This window comes from Tetrahymena thermophila, assembly GCF_000189635.1.
Source record: "Tetrahymena thermophila SB210 genomic scaffold scf_8254440, whole genome shotgun sequence".
NCBI lineage: Eukaryota > Ciliophora > Oligohymenophorea > Hymenostomatida > Tetrahymenidae > Tetrahymena > Tetrahymena thermophila.
The window spans coordinates 149,633-171,997 of record NW_002476221.1 but is presented as its reverse complement, the minus strand read 5'-3'; the positions used below and the strand labels follow the sequence as shown (position 1 = coordinate 171,997).

The 22,365-nt window shown below is 22.1% G+C and overlaps 5 protein-coding genes across 5 annotated transcripts; 3 read left to right on the top strand and 2 right to left on the bottom strand. All coding sequences in view use genetic code 6, as the record gives it.

The window, feature by feature from the left end:
* Positions 1-2,150: 2,150 nt before the first annotated feature.
* TTHERM_00825520 (alpha/beta fold hydrolase) lies at positions 2,151-4,214 on the bottom strand (the record flags this gene model as incomplete). Its single annotated transcript, XM_001031420.2, has 2 exons — positions 2,151-4,054; positions 4,121-4,214. The coding sequence occupies 2 exons, from the start codon at positions 4,212-4,214 to the stop codon at positions 2,151-2,153; spliced, it is 1,998 nt and encodes a 665-aa protein (XP_001031420.2).
* An 815-nt stretch (positions 4,215-5,029) lies between these two features.
* Positions 5,030-8,076, bottom strand: TTHERM_00825510 (double-stranded RNA-binding motif protein; the record flags this gene model as incomplete). Its single annotated transcript, XM_001031419.2, has 2 exons — positions 5,746-8,076; positions 5,030-5,683 (listed from the first exon to the last, which is right to left on the bottom strand). Exons 1-2 carry the CDS (start codon positions 7,993-7,995, stop codon positions 5,030-5,032), a joined length of 2,904 nt encoding a protein of 967 aa, XP_001031419.1. The 5' UTR covers positions 7,996-8,076.
* Positions 8,077-10,065: 1,989 nt separating this feature from the next.
* Positions 10,066-11,508, top strand: TTHERM_00825500 (transmembrane amino acid transporter protein; the record flags this gene model as incomplete). The annotated part of the gene is made up of 1 exon (XM_001031418.1): positions 10,066-11,508. One exon carries the CDS (start codon positions 10,066-10,068, stop codon positions 11,506-11,508), a length of 1,443 nt encoding a protein of 480 aa, XP_001031418.1.
* A 2,216-nt stretch (positions 11,509-13,724) lies between these two features.
* On the top strand, positions 13,725-17,571 carry TTHERM_00825470 (Serine/Threonine kinase domain protein; the record flags this gene model as incomplete). Its single annotated transcript, XM_001031415.4, has 8 exons — positions 13,725-14,370; positions 14,629-15,036; positions 15,149-16,351; positions 16,428-16,694; positions 16,742-16,844; positions 16,899-17,027; positions 17,090-17,174; positions 17,278-17,571. The coding sequence occupies 8 exons, from the start codon at positions 13,725-13,727 to the stop codon at positions 17,569-17,571; spliced, it is 3,135 nt and encodes a 1,044-aa protein (XP_001031415.4).
* A 948-nt stretch (positions 17,572-18,519) lies between these two features.
* Positions 18,520-21,682, top strand: TTHERM_00825460 (DNA repair protein Rad4; the record flags this gene model as incomplete). The annotated part of the gene is made up of 7 exons (XM_001031414.1): positions 18,520-19,608; positions 19,662-20,082; positions 20,135-20,230; positions 20,280-20,749; positions 20,799-20,975; positions 21,026-21,244; positions 21,350-21,682. 7 exons carry the CDS (start codon positions 18,520-18,522, stop codon positions 21,680-21,682), a joined length of 2,805 nt encoding a protein of 934 aa, XP_001031414.1.
* Positions 21,683-22,365: the final 683 nt, after the last annotated feature.

Here is a 22,365-nt window from a genome sequence, read left to right as displayed (position 1 = left end):
CTTTTTTTCTTGTTATTCCTTTTATTATTTTTATTCTTTATCAGTACTATCATCTTTATTTAACGTATCTTTTAATTTGTGTTAATTAAGATTAACACCTTTTTTATGGAGGAAATAGGCATATCTTTGTTCTATTATTTCTTCATTACTTCTTTTTTTTGGAATTTTTTCCACTTTATCATAACCTAAAAACTAAAAGTAAGGATGAAATTGTTATTTATTATTATCAGATTCTTATTCTTTTTTTTAAGATCTATTATAAAAAAAGGCTTAATCAAATTCTTTTTTCAAAAAACTGAAAAAATAAATAAATAAATAAATTGAATAAAAAATAAATTGTTCACAATCTTTCATTATTCTAAAATTATAAAATTTCATTTCAAATAAATTCAATATTTACTCAATTTATCTCAGTTTTTCTCTTACATGAATATATTTAGGATCTTCTAACCAAACTTGTTTGTTTTCTTAAAGTTTTTAAGTAAATTGACTTAAGTTGCTTTTAATAAAAGTAGAATCTAAATATAGTTCAGCATCGTCAATTAAATCACAACAAACACCTTCTACATTATCTAGAATTTAATTGAATTACGAAAAGTATTCAATTCTTTAACTTTGGCATTGAGTTTATTATTTTTTAAAGGAGGTGTCTAGTTGGCTTGTTGGAAAATTTATTTAGTCTTATAATAATATGTTAGTAGATTTCCTTGATAATACCTTTGTTTTTTCTTTTTGCTCCAAAATATAAGAATTGTTATCTGACTTATCACTATTGTTAGTGTTATAAAATTAATTTAACTCACTAAAAGATGAATCTTATGATTAGTTTTTTTATTACTGTTATTATTATTTACTAACATTTATTCTATCAGAAGATTTTTTTGTATTTATTGTGTTTTTACCTGTCATTGCTTATTTTTAATTTATAGGTGTCTCATCTAAATTATCAAGCAAGGTGAGTCCTTCCAGAGTTCCTCTTTTGGAATACATTTTGTGGAATTAACTTTTTAGTTTCAATATTTTAGTAGTATTTTAAGATTTAGATTAATTATTTTGATCTTCTTAAGAACTGTTTTATTTCTATTAAAGCTAATTATCATATTCAGTGTAATTTTATTACTCATAATCACTAAAACTATTTAAAATGGTTTAATGTTAGCTTGTTTATTTCAATTTAAAAAAATTTTTTTAGATCTATTAATCATTTTTGTTTTAAAATTTATCTTTAAGAAAAAAGTTTTGGTTATTAACTTAATTATGCTATTTAGTTTAGTTTATTGTTTAAAAATCAGATTAATGTATTTAAGAAGTAGAACTTTTATTTTGTGTTAAAATTTTATTATTTGGCCTATTATCAGAACGAGAGTTAAATTTTAAAAATGCATTACTCAGGTTATTTTAAGACATTTTATTGAAACTGTTATAAGATTTTAAATTGAGTTTGCTTTAATTATCTTCTTGTTACTATTATATTATTTTTCTTAGTTCATATTTCACTTTTTACTTTTCTAATTAGCATTTTTTCTAGCTACTCTGCATATGTAAGATTATTTTTGACACAATTTAATCTTTGTTACCATTTTTATCCTAGTATTATTTTACTTTTCTTCCTATGCTCTTTTGGATGTCTTCTTTCATCTTTTAGTCGAAATATTATTATGATTTAAGTGTAAAATAATCTGATTATTCACTAGTAAATGAATTATCAGCATTCACTTTCTTGCTTTTATCATCTTTACTATCATAAATAAAAGAGGAGTGTCTTGTTATTATCCTTTCATCCTCTTTATCAATTATTTGATGAGCATTTCTTGGAGAAATCAAAGTGCTCAGTTTGTTATATGAGTCATTTCTCGATATGATAGAATCACTATCCTTCCTCTTTAAATAGAGTAATTCTAAAAATAATTACTTTTCCATTACTATAAAGATTATTTATTTAAATTTTGAATAGCAAATAAAATATCAAAAAATTACCAATTACTTTTATATAAAAGAGCTATTAAATAGAGCTCAATGATATATTTTCTCTTATTAGTTCATAAGTTAAAAGATTCTTTTTAGATTTTTATGAAAAGATTTTATACAAATAAAAATTTACTCAACAAAAAAATAAAATATAGATTATATGTGTATGCTACTTACTATCTTCATTTAAGCTTAATATGATTTGAATATTATACATTAAATGAAGATTTAAAATTAGCTGGCTAAGAATAAATAGAGTTTATTACAGTGTTATTTTAACTATTGTTTGCAGTTATAAAAGACATTCTTTTTAAATTGTTAAGATAGTTGTTGTCTATTTTTTACACTGGAAAAGAAATCGAAGAACTGGATTAGCTTCTTTTTATTTGATTATTATTTAAGTTTTAGTTGTTGGTGATCTTTAATTAGCTAACTGTATTTGCAAAATTATTAGAAGGAGAAGTCATCTAACTTTATCTGACTTACTAATATTACACCTTGTGATAAGAATCTCTACTTTAATTGTAATTTGGTAAGTTCATATTTGAAAGCAGCAAAGGCTAAGGTTATGGTTAAGTTTAACTCGGTGTAGCTTAGACATACTGAGGATTCACAAAAACTTGATTTTGCTAATAACCTTTTTGGAGGTATGTTGTATTTTATGAAATACTCGGATTAATGTAATTATTTACTTATAGTAATCTTAAATCTTGATTTGCCTATGGATTCATCACATTTATCTAAGAGGGTTGTTATTATTGTTGTTGTTGTAATTGTTATTATTATAATGAAAAGTAGTTTTCGTTATTATCTGAAATAGTATTTAAATTTTAAGGATTTTAAATTACATATTTTTGATTTGATTTATTTGTAATAGGGAAATAAATTGAAGAATCGACTGATTGGGATACCAAATTATTAGGTATCCCAAGATTTAGCCTTTAGTCTGGTTTTTAGCTCTATTGATTCACATATTATTAAAATAACTGCTTTTAATTTGTATTTTTTTCTTATTAAGAAGATTTTTTTTTGTAGAAATCACTTATTGTGTGAGATTTAGCATTAGAAACTAGATTCTCTCTTGGAGTTTACAAGTCTATCTTTAATGGTGTATTCAAAGTATTATTTATTAAAAATTAGTTAGAGTTGTACAATCCAGTTGAATTAAGTTTTAAGCTTGAGTTAAGGGTGTTTAATCTTAAAGATGGATTAGTTTAACTAAATGCAGCTTAATTTTCTATACTATGAAAATGATTTTCTGAACATTTGTAGTGCTTTAAATAATTGTTTATGAAGCTTATGATTGAATTGAAATAATTTGAATCTCTCATGCAATTATGATCACCTTAAAATTAAGCTTTTTGTTTTGGGCCTCCATAATTATCATATAAAATATGAGTGTGTTTTGGTAAGATAACTGTATCATTTTCTGAATAAGCGAATATAGCTGGTAGTTTTAATTTCTTGATATCATAACTCAAATCTATTTCAAATAAATCCATACCATTAAGTGCTTTTTTTAATTTGTTTCTTAAATGCTTAATGCCTATACTAACTAAAAGAGAAGATATTTTCTTTGAAGCTATTTCCTTAGTTAAATTAGCAAAATTAGAGAATGCGCTATCTATGACTAAACCAACTACTCCATTTAAATTATTTAATTACCCTCCTGCGACTACATATTGATCTTAAATACTTAAACAATACATTAAGCTTGTTACTGCTCCCATACTGCGCCCCCAAAGAATAAAATGAGTGTAACCAAACTATTACTTCATTTTGTTTATTATCGCATGCAAATCATCTTTTTCATTTATTCCTAAAGTAACATATTTTCCTTCACTTAAACCGCACCCAGAAGAATCATATGAGCAAACATGATATCCAAGAGGGGCCAAATTAGCAACTACTGGATTAGCTTCTAACCTGCAACCGGAATTTCCATGCAAATAAATTACTAATAAATTAGATTGCTACTCATTTTTTGGGAAGAACAAAGAGCACTAAAGTTTTTCCTACCTAGAATTTACTACTTAAAAATCTTTTCTCATTACCATAGTGCCTTTAATATTCTTTACGTTTGGTCCTTAAATTTATAAAAAATTGAATTTTGCTTGTTATTCCTACAAATTAAAAAGCTTATGTAAATTACCTAAATCATGTTATCCATACATGAGGCGCTTTGGACGAATAATTTGATTAATATCCGATTCACTTATATCAGATTCAGAAAAAAATAATTCCATTTTATCAAATGCAGAAATGAAGTTTGCTTTGCTTTTCCTAATATTTTAGCTTTTTGCTTCAGTAAACTACTTTATCAATAATGGTTTTAACTTTTTTTTTTTGATAAATATTAGTTTATTTTTAATTTATGAATGAGAGATAGATAGATATTAGTGCTGTTAATAAATTTAATATTAATTTAATGAATTAGTTAAATTTTTAAAATTAATATATATTTAACACCATAAAAACCAATCTTGAAAACTAACTCTTGCATTAAAAATTATAAATTGTAAAATATTAATAAAAATTGTGATTGACTTTAGAATAACTAAAAATCTATAAAATATAAATTATAATTTGTATTTTTGTTACTTTTTATCATAAAAATATTTATAAAAGAAAAATACACACCAATTAATAAATAATCCATTAATTTTGATTAAGAAATAAATATTATCAAATTTTTGAATGAACTCATTTTTCAATCTAATAAAATAGTAGAATTTATTTATTCTTTTTTGCTTAAACAAAAAATAAAGTAAAGGAAATAAAAATAGAAACAAAGTAATTAAATAATTTTAAATATAAAAATCCAAAGAGAGTGAGTTTTTCTTTTTGGTAAATCATATTCTTCTTCTATATTTACTAATATTTACTTTATAAAAATTAAAATGATTATCAAGGTATTGTTCTTTGTTAAAATAAGCTCTCGTTATGTATTAAAATAATAAATTATAAATATTTTTAAGAAAATATCATAACACACACCTTCTTTTTAAACACAACATAAATTTAAATATTTTCATTCGTTTATCATTCGTTTTTTACCATTTCAAATAATTATTAAGTTATCATAAGCTTTTTTTGTATAAATGCTGTTAAAGTATTCTGTTATTTTTTTAAGTTCAAATTCAGAACAACTTTTAATTTAATTAACATGAAGCTAAGTAATAGAGACCATTTATAGATTATCATGTGTAATATCATCTAAGCCATTTTATGCCATAAATTTTACAAATCCCACTATATTTTCTTAAAATGATGCAGAACTAAATTGATGGCTGACGTGTCCGACTACAACATCTATTAAATCTATAGGTACTCTGAATCCTTAATATTTAAAGACTCTTCTTAAAATTCTAAATAAGCTCTCATACTAATGGATTTATGATTTGAATTAGCTTAGCCAAATGTAATGCAATAAACCATCACTATAAAATTAACTTTCATTTGGATCTATTATGGTTTTAATTGAGTCATTTAAAGGATTTTCAGTTTACTATAAATATTTTCTTTTATTCAAAATATTTTCTTCTAATACTAAATTAGGTATAAGTCTGATTTTATATTAAGAATTGTGAGTAAATACTAGTAAAACACAACCTTTGTTCAATTCCATTTTAAAAAAGTATCCAATGTTACTGTTTAAGATAGTAGACTAAACTTCACTGTAAAGTATATCACAAAAGCGATTAGGTTCAAAATTCTAAATAGAAATAATAAATAAATTTTTTTAAAATTATTTTTTTAAATTAATAAAAATGTTACTTCTCCCTATTCTTATGAAGGCATCAATAAGGCTACAACATCCATAACTGTTGAATATTTATTCATACAATTACTTACATAAGACCCTATAGGAATCAATTTTTTGATATATTAAGATTATTGATCAATCAAAAGCTTTTTCTATACTTCGTTAAACATATTTTGCAAAGATTAATACTAGGCTTTTGTTGCTTAAATCTCTGAATCGTATTTTAAAAGTTACTTAAAGACATCTGTATTCGAGGCATTATTTATTTTAGATTAATTTAAGTTAGAGGATAGTTCTAACTTGTAATAATCAATATATTTTTCTTCTAAAGATATAATTAATTCTTTCATTTTTATTTGTGCTACACTCTTTGTGTTTGGCTATTGCTGCTATTATTATATTTATTATTATTATTGCTGTTATTTTTTTAAATCTGGTTCTTATTCTTACTCTTCATCTTCTTAATCTAAATCATTTTCTAAATCTTCTACTTATGACCTTAATCTTTTAGAATTAATTTATTCATTTTATTTTCCACTTTACTTAATTTTTATAAGGCTGTTTTGTTGTTTGATATTTTCTTCATCTTCGTTTTATTCTAAATTTAAAGCAAACTGCAATTAAGTTTTAACTTTTCTTGGATTTTTAAAAATATCATCTTTCATTTTTAACTGCTTGCATCTTTGCAATAACTTATATGATGCAACATTTTTAGCGTATTTTTTACTTCTACCAAATCCTCTTTCTGACAAATTACCAACAGCTACTATGGCCAGCCATAACTTTTCTTTAGGATCAAATAAAGTCTCCCAAATTATTTATTTATGTAAATTTTTATGAGCAAAGATTGACAATTCCTCTCTATAATTAGAATTTTCAGGAATCTCTTAAGCAATGGCAAGATCACTTAATGGATTATCTGCAGATAAAGGAACTCCTCCTTACTAATGATGCTATGAAATAGCTTCAGCTATATTCTCATTTAATCTTATGTATTTATTTTTCGACTATTCTAAGAATTTTTAAAAATACTCGATAGGTTTCATATTTGGAGATTATTGCATAATTCTAGCCATAGCACACATACAAGCCTATGTCTTAGCATCTTTTTTAGATTTAGCTAATTAAGGACCTAATCTAATACCATCAACAATAACTTCACAAATAAAACCTTTTAACTTCGAATCCTTCTCCTCTGTAAAGACACAATCATAGTTTTTATGAAATTTCTCACAATACTATTTCAAAGCAATATGAAATATTGAATCTTAATCTCTTTTTTAAACTTCTTTGAATTCTTCAAGTATTTTAACAATTTTTCTTGTTATTAAGACTTCGTTGCTCATATTTTCTTCATCTTCTTCTTCTTCTTGCTATTCAAGTTCTCCTATTTCACCTTCAGGTTTGAGCAGCTTGTAGCCATTTTCTTTTTCTTTTAAAATACTCTTTTCTATAGGATTTAAATTTTTAGGAAGTCCATCTTCATTGTGAGTTATTAAACGATCTTCAATGCCTTTTTATATTATATTCCATTTTTATTTTAAATAATTAGGAGGATTCAACATTCTTAAAATATCTTATTTTTATTATCTTTAATGATTCATAGCCTATCCATTATTAACTGAATAATTAAATTTATCTTAATCTTCAAGGCTATTATTTTATTGAATTGTTTGTTAACAATTTTGCTCACTTTTTTATGAAGGATCTTCTTTATCAAGCCTATCTGTTGCTTCTTTCAAAATCAATTACTTTTAATGCTTGTATATTTCATCTATTATCTAGTCTTAGCTTCTTTAAATCATTTTTTTTTTTAGTTCTTTGAATTAATATTTTACTATTTCGTTTTCTTTTTCCCTTTTTTATTCTCCTTATTCAGCACGAATACTATTTTATTTTTTATCAATAATATACGAATCATTTATGCTTTATTATTCTTAATTACCATTCTTGTAATTCTACTAAAAATATAAATTTCCATTAAAATTATTTCCTTAAAAATTAGCATTTTTATCATTAAAACTTTGCTAATCTTACTAAAAATTATTTGTTTATTAAGCATTTTAATAAATAACTTCTTAAGATTTTTTTGTTGGATTAATAGATGCACAATTAGCAATATTATTTAAATTATTTTTTAACTGAAGAAGTTTCATCTGATCTTTTTATAATTTTTACACTACTTCATTATTTTAAAGATCAGAAAACTCCATTAAAAAATCTTATGTTTCTTAGTCTATAAATCTAAAAGATTGCGCCATTAACTTTAGTATTTATTTAATCTGTGTTGATTTTGAAATTTTTAAAATTTAATTTTGAAATTTTGATTATTTTAGATTTTAAATAATCTATAATCACAAAATTTTTTTATTATTATTTAATATTAAATAGTAGAAAAATAAAAAATAATCTATTTTTTGTAAGAATTAATTTTTAAATTTAAATAATAGAAAAAATAAAATATATTTAAATTTCATCAAAAATATTATTGCAAAGTTAGTTTATGATTTATTATATAACAAATCTAAATTTACATAAAATTAGATCTATAAAAAGTATATTTCTTAAGCTAATGACTTATGACTTAGAGAGTTTTTTATCTAAGTCTTTAAATTAAAAAAGAAGATGACATAGGAAAATAAATTTATAAAATATGTAAATGAATAGCTTTTTTATTATAATTTTATTAATAAAAAAAAATTATTTTCACATATAGAAATTTTTATGGCTTAAGAAGCACTATCTATATTATTTATTTTAAATAGTTTAGTTTATTTCTTCATATTTTTATTTTTTTAATATGAAGTTTTTGAAATAATGCGTCACTCGTTTTAAGATATTTTTAGTACTTTATAAATAACAATCAATATAAATGCTAATTATTTTATCTTGATTATTTTACTAGCTTTAATTTATGGATTTTATTATTTGATTTTTAAATAAAAAAAATATTATAAAAAATTATAAATTTTTAAAATCTGTAATTGAGAAGAAACAAAAACTTTTTCATAATAATTTTGATAATAAAAATATAGATTATTTATACAAAAAAAAATTGTTTTAAGCTTAAGAATTATTAAAAATATCATTTTAAATAGTTTAGTTTATTTTATTTTTTCCTAATTTTTACTAACTATTTTTATTTTTTTAAAATGTGTAAAGTAATATTTTTGAAGTATTATACACTTTTAGGAAATAATGAATGTGTCACTATTTTTACGATATCTTCTTTAGTTAAAAAAAATAATTAAAAAATTGTAAAATTAAATACAATTCCTCTATATCTTGAATTTATTTAAAATATTTATGAGGAAGAATAAAATGTGAAATATCTTAATAAAAATAATCTAGATAAAAATTAATTTTTATCTTTTCCATCTATAGTCTATTTTTAGATGTTTGATAAATATAATTTATAATTATTATATAAAAATCTTATTGTTTAATATTTACATAAATTTGAAATATTTATATCTAGTATAATTTTAAGTTACTAAGTGATAAGATTTATTTTAATAACAATATTTAAGCTTATATTTGTATTTACTATTAAGTAAGTAAAGGTATTTTAATAGATAAATTGTTATCTTACCTATTTTTAAGTTTCTTGAATTTAATAGACATATATTTCTTTTTTACCTTTAATAGATTTATAAAAAAATGTTTGGAAAATTATCAAAAACTAACTAAATACTATTTTTATCTCATTTCATTTCTACTAGTAAAATCATAGATTAAACAAATATATATTATATTAAAAAGGATAGAAAATTAATTTAATCAATTTATGGACTAAAATATATTATTTAAGAAAAATGATCTTATCAATTGTAAATTTAGATATTCAGAATTTTATTTAACCAGCTCTTAAAATTCAAAGTTATATTTTTAAACAAAAATTAAATACTTTTCCATTTTAAAATAGTTAGGCGTCTAATTATTAATTCTAAAAAACTCAAGAAAGTTCATTTAAATATTTTACTATAGTAAGCAGCCAAAATTAAATTAAAAATGTTTATCCTACAAATTTTTTATCAAGAAATGATCTAATAAAGATAAAGTTACACAGAGAAAGTAATTTAATTTATTTAAATAAATGAAATAAAATTGAAAAAAATAGTTTACAATTTTTATCAGTTTACATTTAATTTAGAATTAGATCTAATTGTTAAATATTTAATTATTTTTGTTCTATAAATTTGTCGTCAAGCTAGCTGATGCTTATTTATGACTTTTTCAAAATTAGTAACAATCATAATAAAAATTTGATAAAAAAAATAAAATACAATTTGAAGTTTTTAAAAATAATAATTAATTTCATTGTAATTGATATGAATTAGAATATCGAAAAAGACTTCAACTCAACTGCTGATGATAGCGCTTAGGAAGCTTTAATTAGAAAGTTTGATAAAGTATAGCCTATTGAAGAGGAAGAAGAAGAAATAGATCATCATGGTGGTACAGGAAAATCAGAAGCCTCAGTATTTGGAGCATCATTAAATCTTTTTAAGAGTTTGGTAGGAATAGGAGTTCTTGCTCTCCCATAGGCTTTCAGTCAAAGTGGGTGGGTTGCTGGACTAATATTAATGCCTCTTTGTGCTATTGCAATGCTCTATTTGAGTCATGAAATTATTAGAATAGCTGAAGAAAAGTAGAGTAAAGCTAAAAATGTAGTTGAATTTGTAAAATAAACTGCCAATAGAGGGCATGTAATTGCTGTCAATGCTTGCCTTTTTACATTCTAAACTGGTATATGTATTTCATATGTCATATTTTTCTTATAATACATTTAAGAGTCCTTTTGCAATATCGACGGCAGTATTTACCCTTGTAGCTCTAAGGTAATTTCTGTAATAATTTCTCTTAGTTGTTTGATTCCACTAGTCTTTATCCGTGACATAAATAAGCTAAAAATTTGGAGCATGCTTGGTAATGTTGTGGTAATGGTTTCTCTTGTTACAGTAATGATTTATAGTTTTTATTATTTGGGAACTGACGGAGTGGGTAATATTTAGGCTGTTAATTGGAGCACTATAGGAAAATCGATAGGTGTTTTTATATTTACTTTCGAAGGTATTGGAGTTTATTTCAACATCAGACACTCTATGAAACAACCATCTCATTTTTACAAAGTTCTAAATTATTCAATCTCTGTAGCTGTTACTCTTTATTGCTCAGTTGGCTTAATTGGTTATCTAACATTTGGTAGCGGAGTAAATGACATTATCCTATTTAGCTTTGAATAATCTAACATTCCTATGCAAATAATAAAATTTGCATACTGCATTTCCCTCATATTCAGTTTTCCTATTTAGATTTTTCCTTGTGTTAATGTAGTAGAATCTAAATTAAAAAAGATAATATATGTTAAAGCACCACAAAACTTTGATAAGGAAAGACCTCAAGAAAATAATTCTGATAATTCATATATTTCTTCTGTTTAAGAAGCTTAGCCTCTAATTGATCCAGTAATTAAAAAATAATAAGATAAGAATTTTTTAATTTTTTCATCTTTGACACGTCTCTTCTTCGTTTTTCTTACATATGTTATAGGTATTATTTTTGATAAAATATCTGATTTCCTTTCTTTAACAGGAAATATTTGTGGAATATATTTGTGCTATATTATTCCAGTGTTTGTTATTTATTACCAAGACAAAAATCTCCCCAAGTATAAAACCATATTAAACTTTACAATAATGATTATTGCAATTGGTTTTGGTATTTATGGTCTCTACTGCACAATCCTTTAAATTAAAGACGATTTCTTTTGATTGATTTTCCAAGCTTGAATCTTACTTAATTTAAAAATACTACTCATTAAATTTTAATTTATCTATATAAGTTTCTTATCTACAAGTAAAATAAGTATTTAGTAAAATTTAGAAGTATGAATTTGATTTATATCTTTATTGTGTAATAAATTGTATAGTACGTAATATTTTGTTAATTATTACTCTCCTAAAAATTATAATAAGCAATTTAGAATTAAAATTACTTCCTAATGCATACTGATTAATAAACCAAATTATTTCGCTTACATATATTTCAAAATTAATTTAAAATATCATTAAATATATTATATTAGTAAAAAAATTTACAGAATTATATCAAAGCTTTTTTTTAAACTATAAATTAATTAATTTATAAGTAAAATAATGTTTTTAAAAATTATGTTAAAGAGCAGAAAATTATTTTTTAATTAATTGATATTTATTGAAATTAAATGGCAAATAGATAATTATTAATATAAGAATAAATTTTGTAAATTGAAAAAAAGCTTTTATGTCTTAATTCATAATTAAATTTTAGTAAATTTTAAAATTTATTTATTTAAAGTATTTATTTGTAAATTACGGAAAAAATTGTTTTTAAATATAAATAAATTACACTTCAAATCATAAATTTAAATTACTTTAATTAATTGTAAGCAATTTTAATTGAATTAATTTGATTTATTGCTTACAAAATTTATTTTACTTTAAAAAAATCCTTTAATTTTATTTTAGAATTATTTAAATAATTGATATTTATTTTTTAAAGATATTAAATTTATTTTCTATAAAATATTTAAATTTTATTACAAAAATTTTTTTAAAGCAAAATTATTTTTTTGCTTAGTATTGATCACTTAAAAGAATGAAATTTTTTTAAAAATTAATTAAATTTAACAAATATATTCTATTTTTTTCTTCTAATATAAGAAGAATTATATTTTAATTTAACAGGCAATAATAATTAAGATTTAAGAGTTAGTTATTTTTATTAGTTAAATTTTAGCTATTTGCTAAAGCTATACCTTATTCAGCTCTTTATTTAACCTCCAAAAGTTGCTTTTAGAATTCATGTTCTTTCAATTTCAAATCATTGATCTCTCTTTCAATTTTTTCTTGATTTTTTATTGAATTCACCTTAAATTTGTTCAAAGTTTCTATTTTCCTTAAATTGAATTTTCATTTTTATAAAAAAATTAGGATAAGAAATATAACATAAATATTAGCTATTTATTTAAATTAAGTAATTCCTTGATTTAGAAGATATATGATTTAATATCAAAATAATTTCATTAAGAAAAATATGATTTTGATAGATAATTTTCTTATTGAAAAAATAGTAAAAAATATAATTTATTAATTTTATATTCGTTTTTTTAATTAATTCAATCATTTTAAAAAACTTAGTTAACCAGTCTTTTTTTATTTAACATATATAAATACTGATAAACAATATTTACTGATTACACAAATATATACTTAGATCAAGATATGAATGATATTATTATTTATTACACATTTTGAATCACTTAAAAATTTTTATGATAAAAAAATTGCTCTATAATTTAAATGAGTTTTTTTAATATTTCTTGCATTCAAATATAACAAATATAACAAATAATATAATAATAATTATTATTATATTAATCTTTTTTTTATATTTAATAGTAAATGATAAAATATAAAATAATTTAAATTTAATAAATAAAATATATAAAAAAAATAATTTTAAAAAAACTTAATATTTTCTAGATTTAAATTGAAATAATTTTAAGTAAAAATAGCACTTTAAGACTTTCAGTTAAAATAAAAATATAAAAAAATAGCAAAAATAAATAATTTTGATGAATATGTTTGTCAATCACTTGAATGAAAAGTATTCATTGAAATAAGAATTTTCAATTAGAAATATAAAAAACTCTTTCTAATCTTTATAAAATGAATGCCATCGATCAAATATCTTTCAAAAAATTTTCTTAATTTTTGATATATGCATGAAATTTATGTAAAAATAATTGTTAAAAACAAATTATTTCAAAATATTAATCAATTTAATTGAAAGGCTTAATTGTTGTTTATTTAAGAAGTCATTTTATTAAAGTTTTGCTGAATCAAATTGCAAGAAAAAAATAAATACTATAATTATCGTAGCTAAATCAAAATCTTAATTGATTGCCAAAAAATATTTAATTCATTTATAATATTAACTGAATCTTATGTTTGCCTAACATTTAAAAATTAAAAATTTGGATTAAACACCTTATAAATAAAATAGGGTATAAACTCAGGGTAATTAATTACCTAACTCAGCAAATCATATTTAAAGAGAAGCTTCGTTAACTCCGACTCGATTATCTAAAAAGATATCGTTCTTTGACGCTAAAGAGAATTCAAATCATTCTCCTATTTCACATTAATAACAGAATTATTTTCCTAAATCAGCCACAACATAATAATTAACAAATTAAAAAACACAACATAAAATGCTTTATTCATAATTGTAAATAAATTCAAACACAAATCAAAATAATCATATAAAAAATAAGAATTAATGTGAGATTGATTAAAATGGACAAAGATCTCCTCCTAATTTATCTTAAGGAGCACCTTAATAAGTGAAAACTTAAACTAAGTAAAATATCGAAATAGACCAATCTAAAAAATGTAGAGATTTTGAAAGAAAAGCCCATCATAGAAGATAAGATTCATTAATGGGATCTGTTTGTGAATTCTCTGATAATTTAGAACAAGCTAGAAAGATTCCACCTAAAATGTAAATGCAGGCCTCTAAACTTCAAAGCCCAGCAGCTACAAGAAATTAAAAAATAAACTAGCAATTTCTTGTTATCAATAGAGACACAGGTAAAGGAAAATTTGAATTTTTTAACTATTTGATTTGAGTTTTCTGTTAAATAGAATTAAACACATAAATAAAAGAAATCTAATTAATATTTTAGTTCAGATTTTCTTTAAAATAAAATTCAAGTGGAGTTATGCTAAATTAATTAAATAAATCTACTCACTTTATTAAATACTGAGAGTTCATTCAGTATTTTTTAAGAAAGATTCTACCTAGCATTTCTCAATAAATAATTTTAAAATTAATTTTTTAAATAAAAGGAGAGATTTATGATTTAAGAAATCCTGAAAGCACTTAACAACTTGTGGAAAATACAGTTAAGGCAGAGCATTTAAAGAAAAATAAATTGCCATGGGAAGAATGGTGGAAATAAAAAAAGTAAAATAATATGGATTTGCTTTTAGCTTCATAGCAGAATGACTTTTTGAAGTGCTCATAATATTTACATGATTCAAAAGGAGATCTTAAAGCTGAACCTAATTTTTGTGATTTGCAAACAGGATGGGCTCCAATTCACTTTGCATGCTTAAACTGCAATATATAGCTTGTAAATAAGTTAATAGTGAACGAAGCAAACATAAATTAGGAGACAAATAATTAAGTGACTCCTTTGATGATAGCTGCTGAATAAGGATCAGAAGAAATTGTCATTCTATTATTAAAAGCTGGTAAATACATTTATTATTTAATAAAAATCAATAAAAATATATGTTTTAAAATTTAAATTTGGTATAAAAGTTAAATATAATTTGGAAATAAGTTTTAATTTAAATCATATAGGAGCTGAAATAGATATGTAGGATGAGAATGGGAATACAGCACTTCATATTGCTTGCATGCTTAGTAAATCTGCTATTATAGATATCTTTTTAAATAGATTTAAGCCTGATATTAGTATAAAAAATAAAAGTGGTAAGAGATGCTTTGATTATATAAAACATGATTAATCTAAAAAATATTTTGATGATTATATGACCAAAATTACTTCCCCTGTGCACAAAACAAACTCCTCTAATAGGATCAATATCATTTAAACAAATTTTTAAATAAACAAAAATTAAAATTAGCTTAGTGCTTAAGAGGCAGAAAACGCTAAATTGAATTCTTTATTTAAAATTGTATAAGAAAAACCTATTCAATTTGTTGAAAAATAATCATAATAAAAATAAAATCAAATATAATTAGAATAAATTTAGTAATAAAATAATATTTCCTCAAATTCTGCATAATTAAATGAAAACATTTTTGCCTAAAATTAGCAATTACAATAACAATTATAAAGAAATAATATAAAATCTGAAAATAGTATTCCTTCTAAATCACAAAGTAAATAAAATATATCTATTGAAACAATTACTTGTAATTAAAATAAGAGATTATCTACTTAGTAAAATATTGGCAATACAGATTTTCTCTCACCAGCTCCTAAGCCTCTGCAAGAAAAGAAAATTAAAAATATCTCAAATCAAAAAACTCCTTCTCAAATTACAATCAATAAATTTTAATAGTAAGTTTCTAAGAATGGAACTCCTAGATCAAGGGAACATTCAAAAAATGAAAGCTTCTTTCATAAAAAAGGATATTTCGCTCAAGGCAAAGAAAATGCCCCAAATAAAAATACTTTCTTAAAGAGAACAAAACAGCAATCTCGTCCGATGAGCACAAATAATCCAAAATCTCTTCAGAATATACCTGTTTTAAGCGAAGTGATTACAACAGCTAACACGACAGTTGCTAATACTATATCTAATATATCTTAATGTGGAAGTGGTAGTAGCAAAAGCAACTCAATATAATCAATGGAATCTATTTAAAATTAAGTTAAAACAACATCCTAAAATATTTAATCAAAAGTTACAATACACTCTTTTATAATTCATTCCATGCTTGGTAAAGGCTCTTTTGGTGATGTCTATCTTGTTTAAAAGAAAGATAATTTACAGTATTATGCTATGAAGGTTCTCTAAAAAAGTAAAATGATGAGTAATTAATAAATAAATAAATAAATTTTTCTTAAAAAATTTTGATAAATTTATTTTATTTTTAATAAATTTAATAGAAAGTAATGTTATAAAATACGCACTTACTGAAAGAAATGTCTTATCACTTTCTAATCATCCATTTATTGTTAAATTAAATTATTCATTTTAAACTGAAGAAAAATTGTTTCTAATACTTGACTTTGCTGCTGGCGGTGATATGGGGAAATTGTTATAAAAAGTAAAGGTCTTAAGCGAAAATGATGCTAGAATATACTTATCAGAAATTCTACTTTCTTTAGAGTATCTTCATAAAAAAGATATTATCTTTAGAGATTTAAAACCAGGTAAAATTACAAGCAGTTTATAGAATTTTTATTAAATTTTAATATAGATAACATAGTAATTGATTCAGAAGGACATGCATTACTAACTGATTTTGGTTTATCAAAAGAAGGAGTACTTGACTACACTGAAGGAGCTAAATCATTTTGTGGGTATGTATTATTTTTTAATTTATATTATCTAAAATCTTTTATAAATTTATTTAGATCAATAGCATATTTAGCACCTGAAATGCTAAAAAGAAGAGGACATGGTAAAGCAGTAGATTGGTATTTATTTGGTGTAGTTATGTATGAGATGCTTACAGGAAATCCTCCTTATTATGCAAATACTAAGTAAAATATAAAAACAAGTTGATATTCTTTTATTGAATTTAAAACAATTTATATTAATAAAGAGAGGATCTATTCAATAATATTCAAAATGCACCTTTAGCACTCCCTAGTTATTTATCCTAAGAAGCCAAATCTCTTCTTACAGCTGTAATAACCATTTCAATTAATTAAATTAATTTATATATTTAACATAGACACTTTTCTAAATTTTAATTATTTGACAATCTATTTCACAAAATAAAAAAAATAGCTTTTGGAGCGTAATCCTGAAATGAGACTAGGATGTGGAAGAAACGATGCTAACGAAATAAAAAATCACCCATTCTTTAAAAGCATAGATTGGGATATGGTTTATGAAAGAAAAATTAAAGCACCAGAAGTTTAATTACTCCAGCTTTAGCTAAACAATTATAACTCTGAATAATTCATTGAGACACTAATTGGAAATAATATCGACATCAGTCGTGAAAAATATATCTAAGGTTGGTCTTTTGTTGCTAATAACACTGAAAAAGAAGATTCATTACAAGCCTAAACAAGCTGAAACTGGAATTTAAGTACAAGGTTAGTTACAATAGATTATTTAATAATAAAATAATAATAATAATAAAATAAGGTAAGTTACACAAACAAAAAAAAATTAATTTTACTTATTTAAAACAAAAAAAACGACTCACTCACTGATTAAATCAATCATTCACTTTTTGATTAATTTACTAATTAAAATTATATATAATTTTGTAAATAACTTATAAATTCATTATTTTTTATTTAATATATCTATCTATCTATTTATAATATATTTAGAGTAAATCATTTTCATTTTTGTGTTAAAACTTCTAAGTTTGTTTAGTAAGAATTAACTTAAATATAAATTAAAAATCATTATACTTTCTTTAAATATTTAAATACTCTTTAAAATTTGATGATTTATTTTATTTGCTTGATTTTTTGAATACATAAAATAATCATCTTAGTTTAATCAAATAATAAAATAAATTTTTTAAAACACATTTTGTTGAAAGTTGGTGATAATTTAGATTATCTTTGAAATATATATTATGTTTTTCGTATTTTCATCAAAATTTTTAAAAATAATTGATTATTTAAGTAAAATAATTTGTTTAGAAAAAAAACTGAGATGTAGATTTTTCTATTTTACTTTTATATTTAATATTTGCTTTTAATTTAAAATTATGTAGTAATTTCCGCCGAAATCAATAATATTTATTTTTATGTGTGGAATATTTATTAGTTTCACTTACATAATTTTTAAGAACAACTTTGATAAAATTTCCGCCTAAAACTACAAAATTTGTTATTAAGATTAAGCTTATAAAGACCGATCTATATGAGCTTACTTAAAGTAAAGATATTTTATATATTTTAGGATTTAGTGTGATTTAAGTAATAAAAAAGTATAATAACAAATATAATATTTATTCTTAAGCAAAAATTTTTACAATATAGTTTATTATTTATAAATTTCACAATGGATTCAAATGAAGATCTTGATTTCAATGATGAATTTGAAGAAGTAGATGAAAAATAAAATGAAGATAGGATAAGCTTTGGATCTGATGACGAAAATAATTAGTAGAAGTAATCAGATTCAGAAGATAATCTCTATTTTGATAATAAAATCAAAAATAATAAAAAATAAAAAAATAAATTGGAAGACAGCTATGAAGATGATAGAATGATTAATGAAGATGAAAATTAAGATATCGATTTTTTAAATGCCATTTGTAATAAAGATGAAGAAGGTTAAAAAAACATGAGAGAAGACTTTTTAAGTTTGATTAAAACTGCAGGAGATGATGATACAATTCAGAAATTAATGTAAGAAAGACAACAATTAGGTAGAACTGAAGGAGGGAGAGAGAATCCTCATATTATTAAAGAATAAATGATTCTTGAGAAAATGCTTGCAAAACAAAAAAGATATGATGAAATTATGTATGAAAAAGAAAAGCTTGAATTTCTAAAAAAAACTAGAAAGATTCGCTAAAATCCAGAAGAATACAGGAATTTTATTAAGTGTTTTGTATTATGCGAAATTTCTTCTACTTTCTACTTTCTATAGTCTCATTTGGAAGATGAGTATTTAAAAGCTAAGATAATATCTTAATTTTCTTTAAAAGATTTAAATTTTTTACTTTCCATGAAAAACTATCCTGAAAAATACTCAACTAGAAGTATTATAAAAACTGTTAATTATCACATATAGCAATACTTTACTTATAAATGGAAGAAAGAATAAATTGAATTTCATAAAAATTTAGATGAAGGAATAGAGGTAGGCTACTCTTAAATGACATTAATTGCCTTGATCTTATTTGAATTTATTGGTATGAAAGTTAGATTTTCCAAAATTGTAGACATGAGATACCTCAACCTTGACAAAAAACACAATTCAAGGATCAAAGAAAGTAAAAGAAGTTCAAATTAGTCTTAAGAATCCACACATAGCAATTAAAAGCGTACTAGAGAATCTATAGTAAGTAGTGTTGTTTAAAATAAGAGAGCTGCACGTTTTTCAGATATGGCTTCTAGAATTACTGCTAAAATAATGAATTAGGTATAATAATTAGTTAAATATTAAAAAAAGGAATATTTATTTAATTTTTATAGACTTAAATGATAGAAGATTAAATAGATAGTGATTAAAGTGACAGTGATGATGAAGATTATTAAACAAAAAAAAATGATAAAAAATAATAATAAAAAGAAAGCAATGATTTATTTGACCAAATGCTGTCAAATTTTAAGTTTGATAAAAAAAGCACTAACAATTCATCAATGATTAGTTTTAGTAATTAAAAAAAAAATTAACAAGAAGAAGATTCAATTGTTTCAACTGCCTCATCTACCTTTTAGACTGATCCTAAAAAATTTGATTTTAGAAAGTATTTAAATAAAGGAAAAAAGCAAGATGATGATAAAAGCTCCTTATTGAAAATAGATAACTAAACATAAAAATAAGAAGAAGAAGAAATTAAATTAGTTAATAAAAAATTAAGTAATTTGAAGAAGTTAGATAGTTTATCTGATGGTAAATTAAAATTAGATAACATTAAATTTATTTTAATAATTAAATTTAATAGTAGAAAAATGCGAAAGCGAAGTTGAAAAAGAAGAGGAAACTTTAAATCCATTTAATTTTGCTTTTTCTAAAAAAAAATTTAAAAAGACTTAACAGGGTAGATTTTTAATTATTTTAATTTTAATTAATTATGTCATTTTTTTAAGACTTAATATAGACTTAGTAGACAAATTAAACAGAATAGGATTCAAAGCTTTTGGAAAATGACTAAAATTAATAACAATAAAAGTTATTAAAAAGTGATTTCTATCAAAGTTCTGAAATAAAGTATTGGCTTGAAGTTTATGATGAAAAGAGTTAGCAATGGATTTGTTTTGATGCTGTTTAGAATGAAATTTTAGAAAGATTCTAAATTTTGTTAAAATAAAATAGTATACCTGTTTTATTCATAGTTGGATATAATAAATTAGAATTTAAAAATGAAAAATTAAAAGAATATGTTCATAACAAAAGATCTATGAAAAATTTGTTTTTATTTGATATTACTGATATACACTGTGATAGGTATCCGAAAATTTAGGTAAGTAGAAGAGAGTTGAATTTCGATTATTGGTGGAAAAATCTTCTTTAACATGTTTCATTTCTTGGAAATCCAGAATTACTATAAGACGAATATGTAAAATGTTATTTATAATAAATTATATTATTTATTATATAAAAAATAGAAACCCTAAGTAATTAGTGAAAGAGAAACAAAAATATAAATGTAAAAATCTTAAATCCCTTAATCATATCCTGAGTTTAAAGCAAGTGAAATTTATATTACTAAGTCAATGCTTTAAAAGTATTAAGGTTTACATCCAAATGCATAAAAGACAAATCTTACATTTAAAGACGAAGACGTAAGCAACTATGCTATTAACATTTATTATAATAAATTAATAAAAAAAAGGTATATTTTAAAGAATATGTCGTTGATTTGCATGCAAAAACTAGATGGAGATCCTACTAAAGATCAGTTAAGCCTGATGAGAAGCCTGTTAAATAGGTTCAATCGATTTTAGGTAACAAAAAAATGGTAGATTTGTTTGGATTCTGGTAAACTGAAGAGTTAGTATACAAAATCAGAGATGATGGAACTCTCCCAAGAAATGAATATGGTAACTGGGAGGTAATTTTAATTAAAATTATTATAATTTGTTTGTTTGATTTAAATTAAATAAAAATAAAATTTAATTTAATTAAACTCTCTCTTTAAAATCAAATTCTTATTTAGACGTTTGCTGGTGATCCACCTGAAGGAACAGTTTTGATTGAAATCTAAGGATTACCTAAGTTGCTAAAAAAACATAACATAGAGTATGTAGAAGCAGTTTGCGGATTTGAATCGACAGCATCTGGTAGATCTCATGTGGTTAAAAATGGTATACTAGCCCACAAGAAAGATGAAGAAAGAATAAGATAAATTTATTAAGATAACTATGAAATTATGAAAGCTCAGTAAGCAGAAAATCTTAAAAAAGAGCTTATGGGATTTTGGAGAAAAATATTTAAAGGAGTTTTACTGAAAAAGAGTATTTCAGATAGATAAAATAAAATAAGTATGTGATATAAATAACACACACATAATTAACAAATTTTAATAAAAAATTTTATTAGATAATTTTAAACTAAAATGCTAAATTTTACTTATTTATAAGAACATGTTTGTTTATTTGTATGCTTTTTGATTATTTTATCTATTATATTTAGTAACAAATTCTAACTAAATTTTTTACTTTTCTTTTATTTTTGAAATAGAGACACATCTACTTTTATACTCTTTACTAATATAAAAGTTTGAAATTTTAACTAAATTAAAATTTTTGTATGTAAAATTGATATTTTAAGATTAATTTTAAATGATTTCAAAGTTATAACTACAGAATATAATATTTATTCATTCATAATCTAAAATATAAGTAATGTAAAAGAAAATGCAAACTAATTGAATATTTAATTAAGATCTTAAATTGAGTTAAAATATAATTGAAGTGTATAAATTTAATATTTAAAACTATTCAAAAAATACAAAATCAATTTATTAATTAGCTTTTTTTATTTTACATTAACATTTTATTTATTTTTAGTAAATCCATCCAAATTTAAAATTTTAATTATTTAAAAATTAAATTAAATAATTTATTTATGATGTATCAGCAAAAGATTTTTTGTTTTAAAATTTTTCAAAAATAGTTTGTATATTATTAAATAAATATTGTATGGACATAGGAGGATCAACAAGTTAAATAA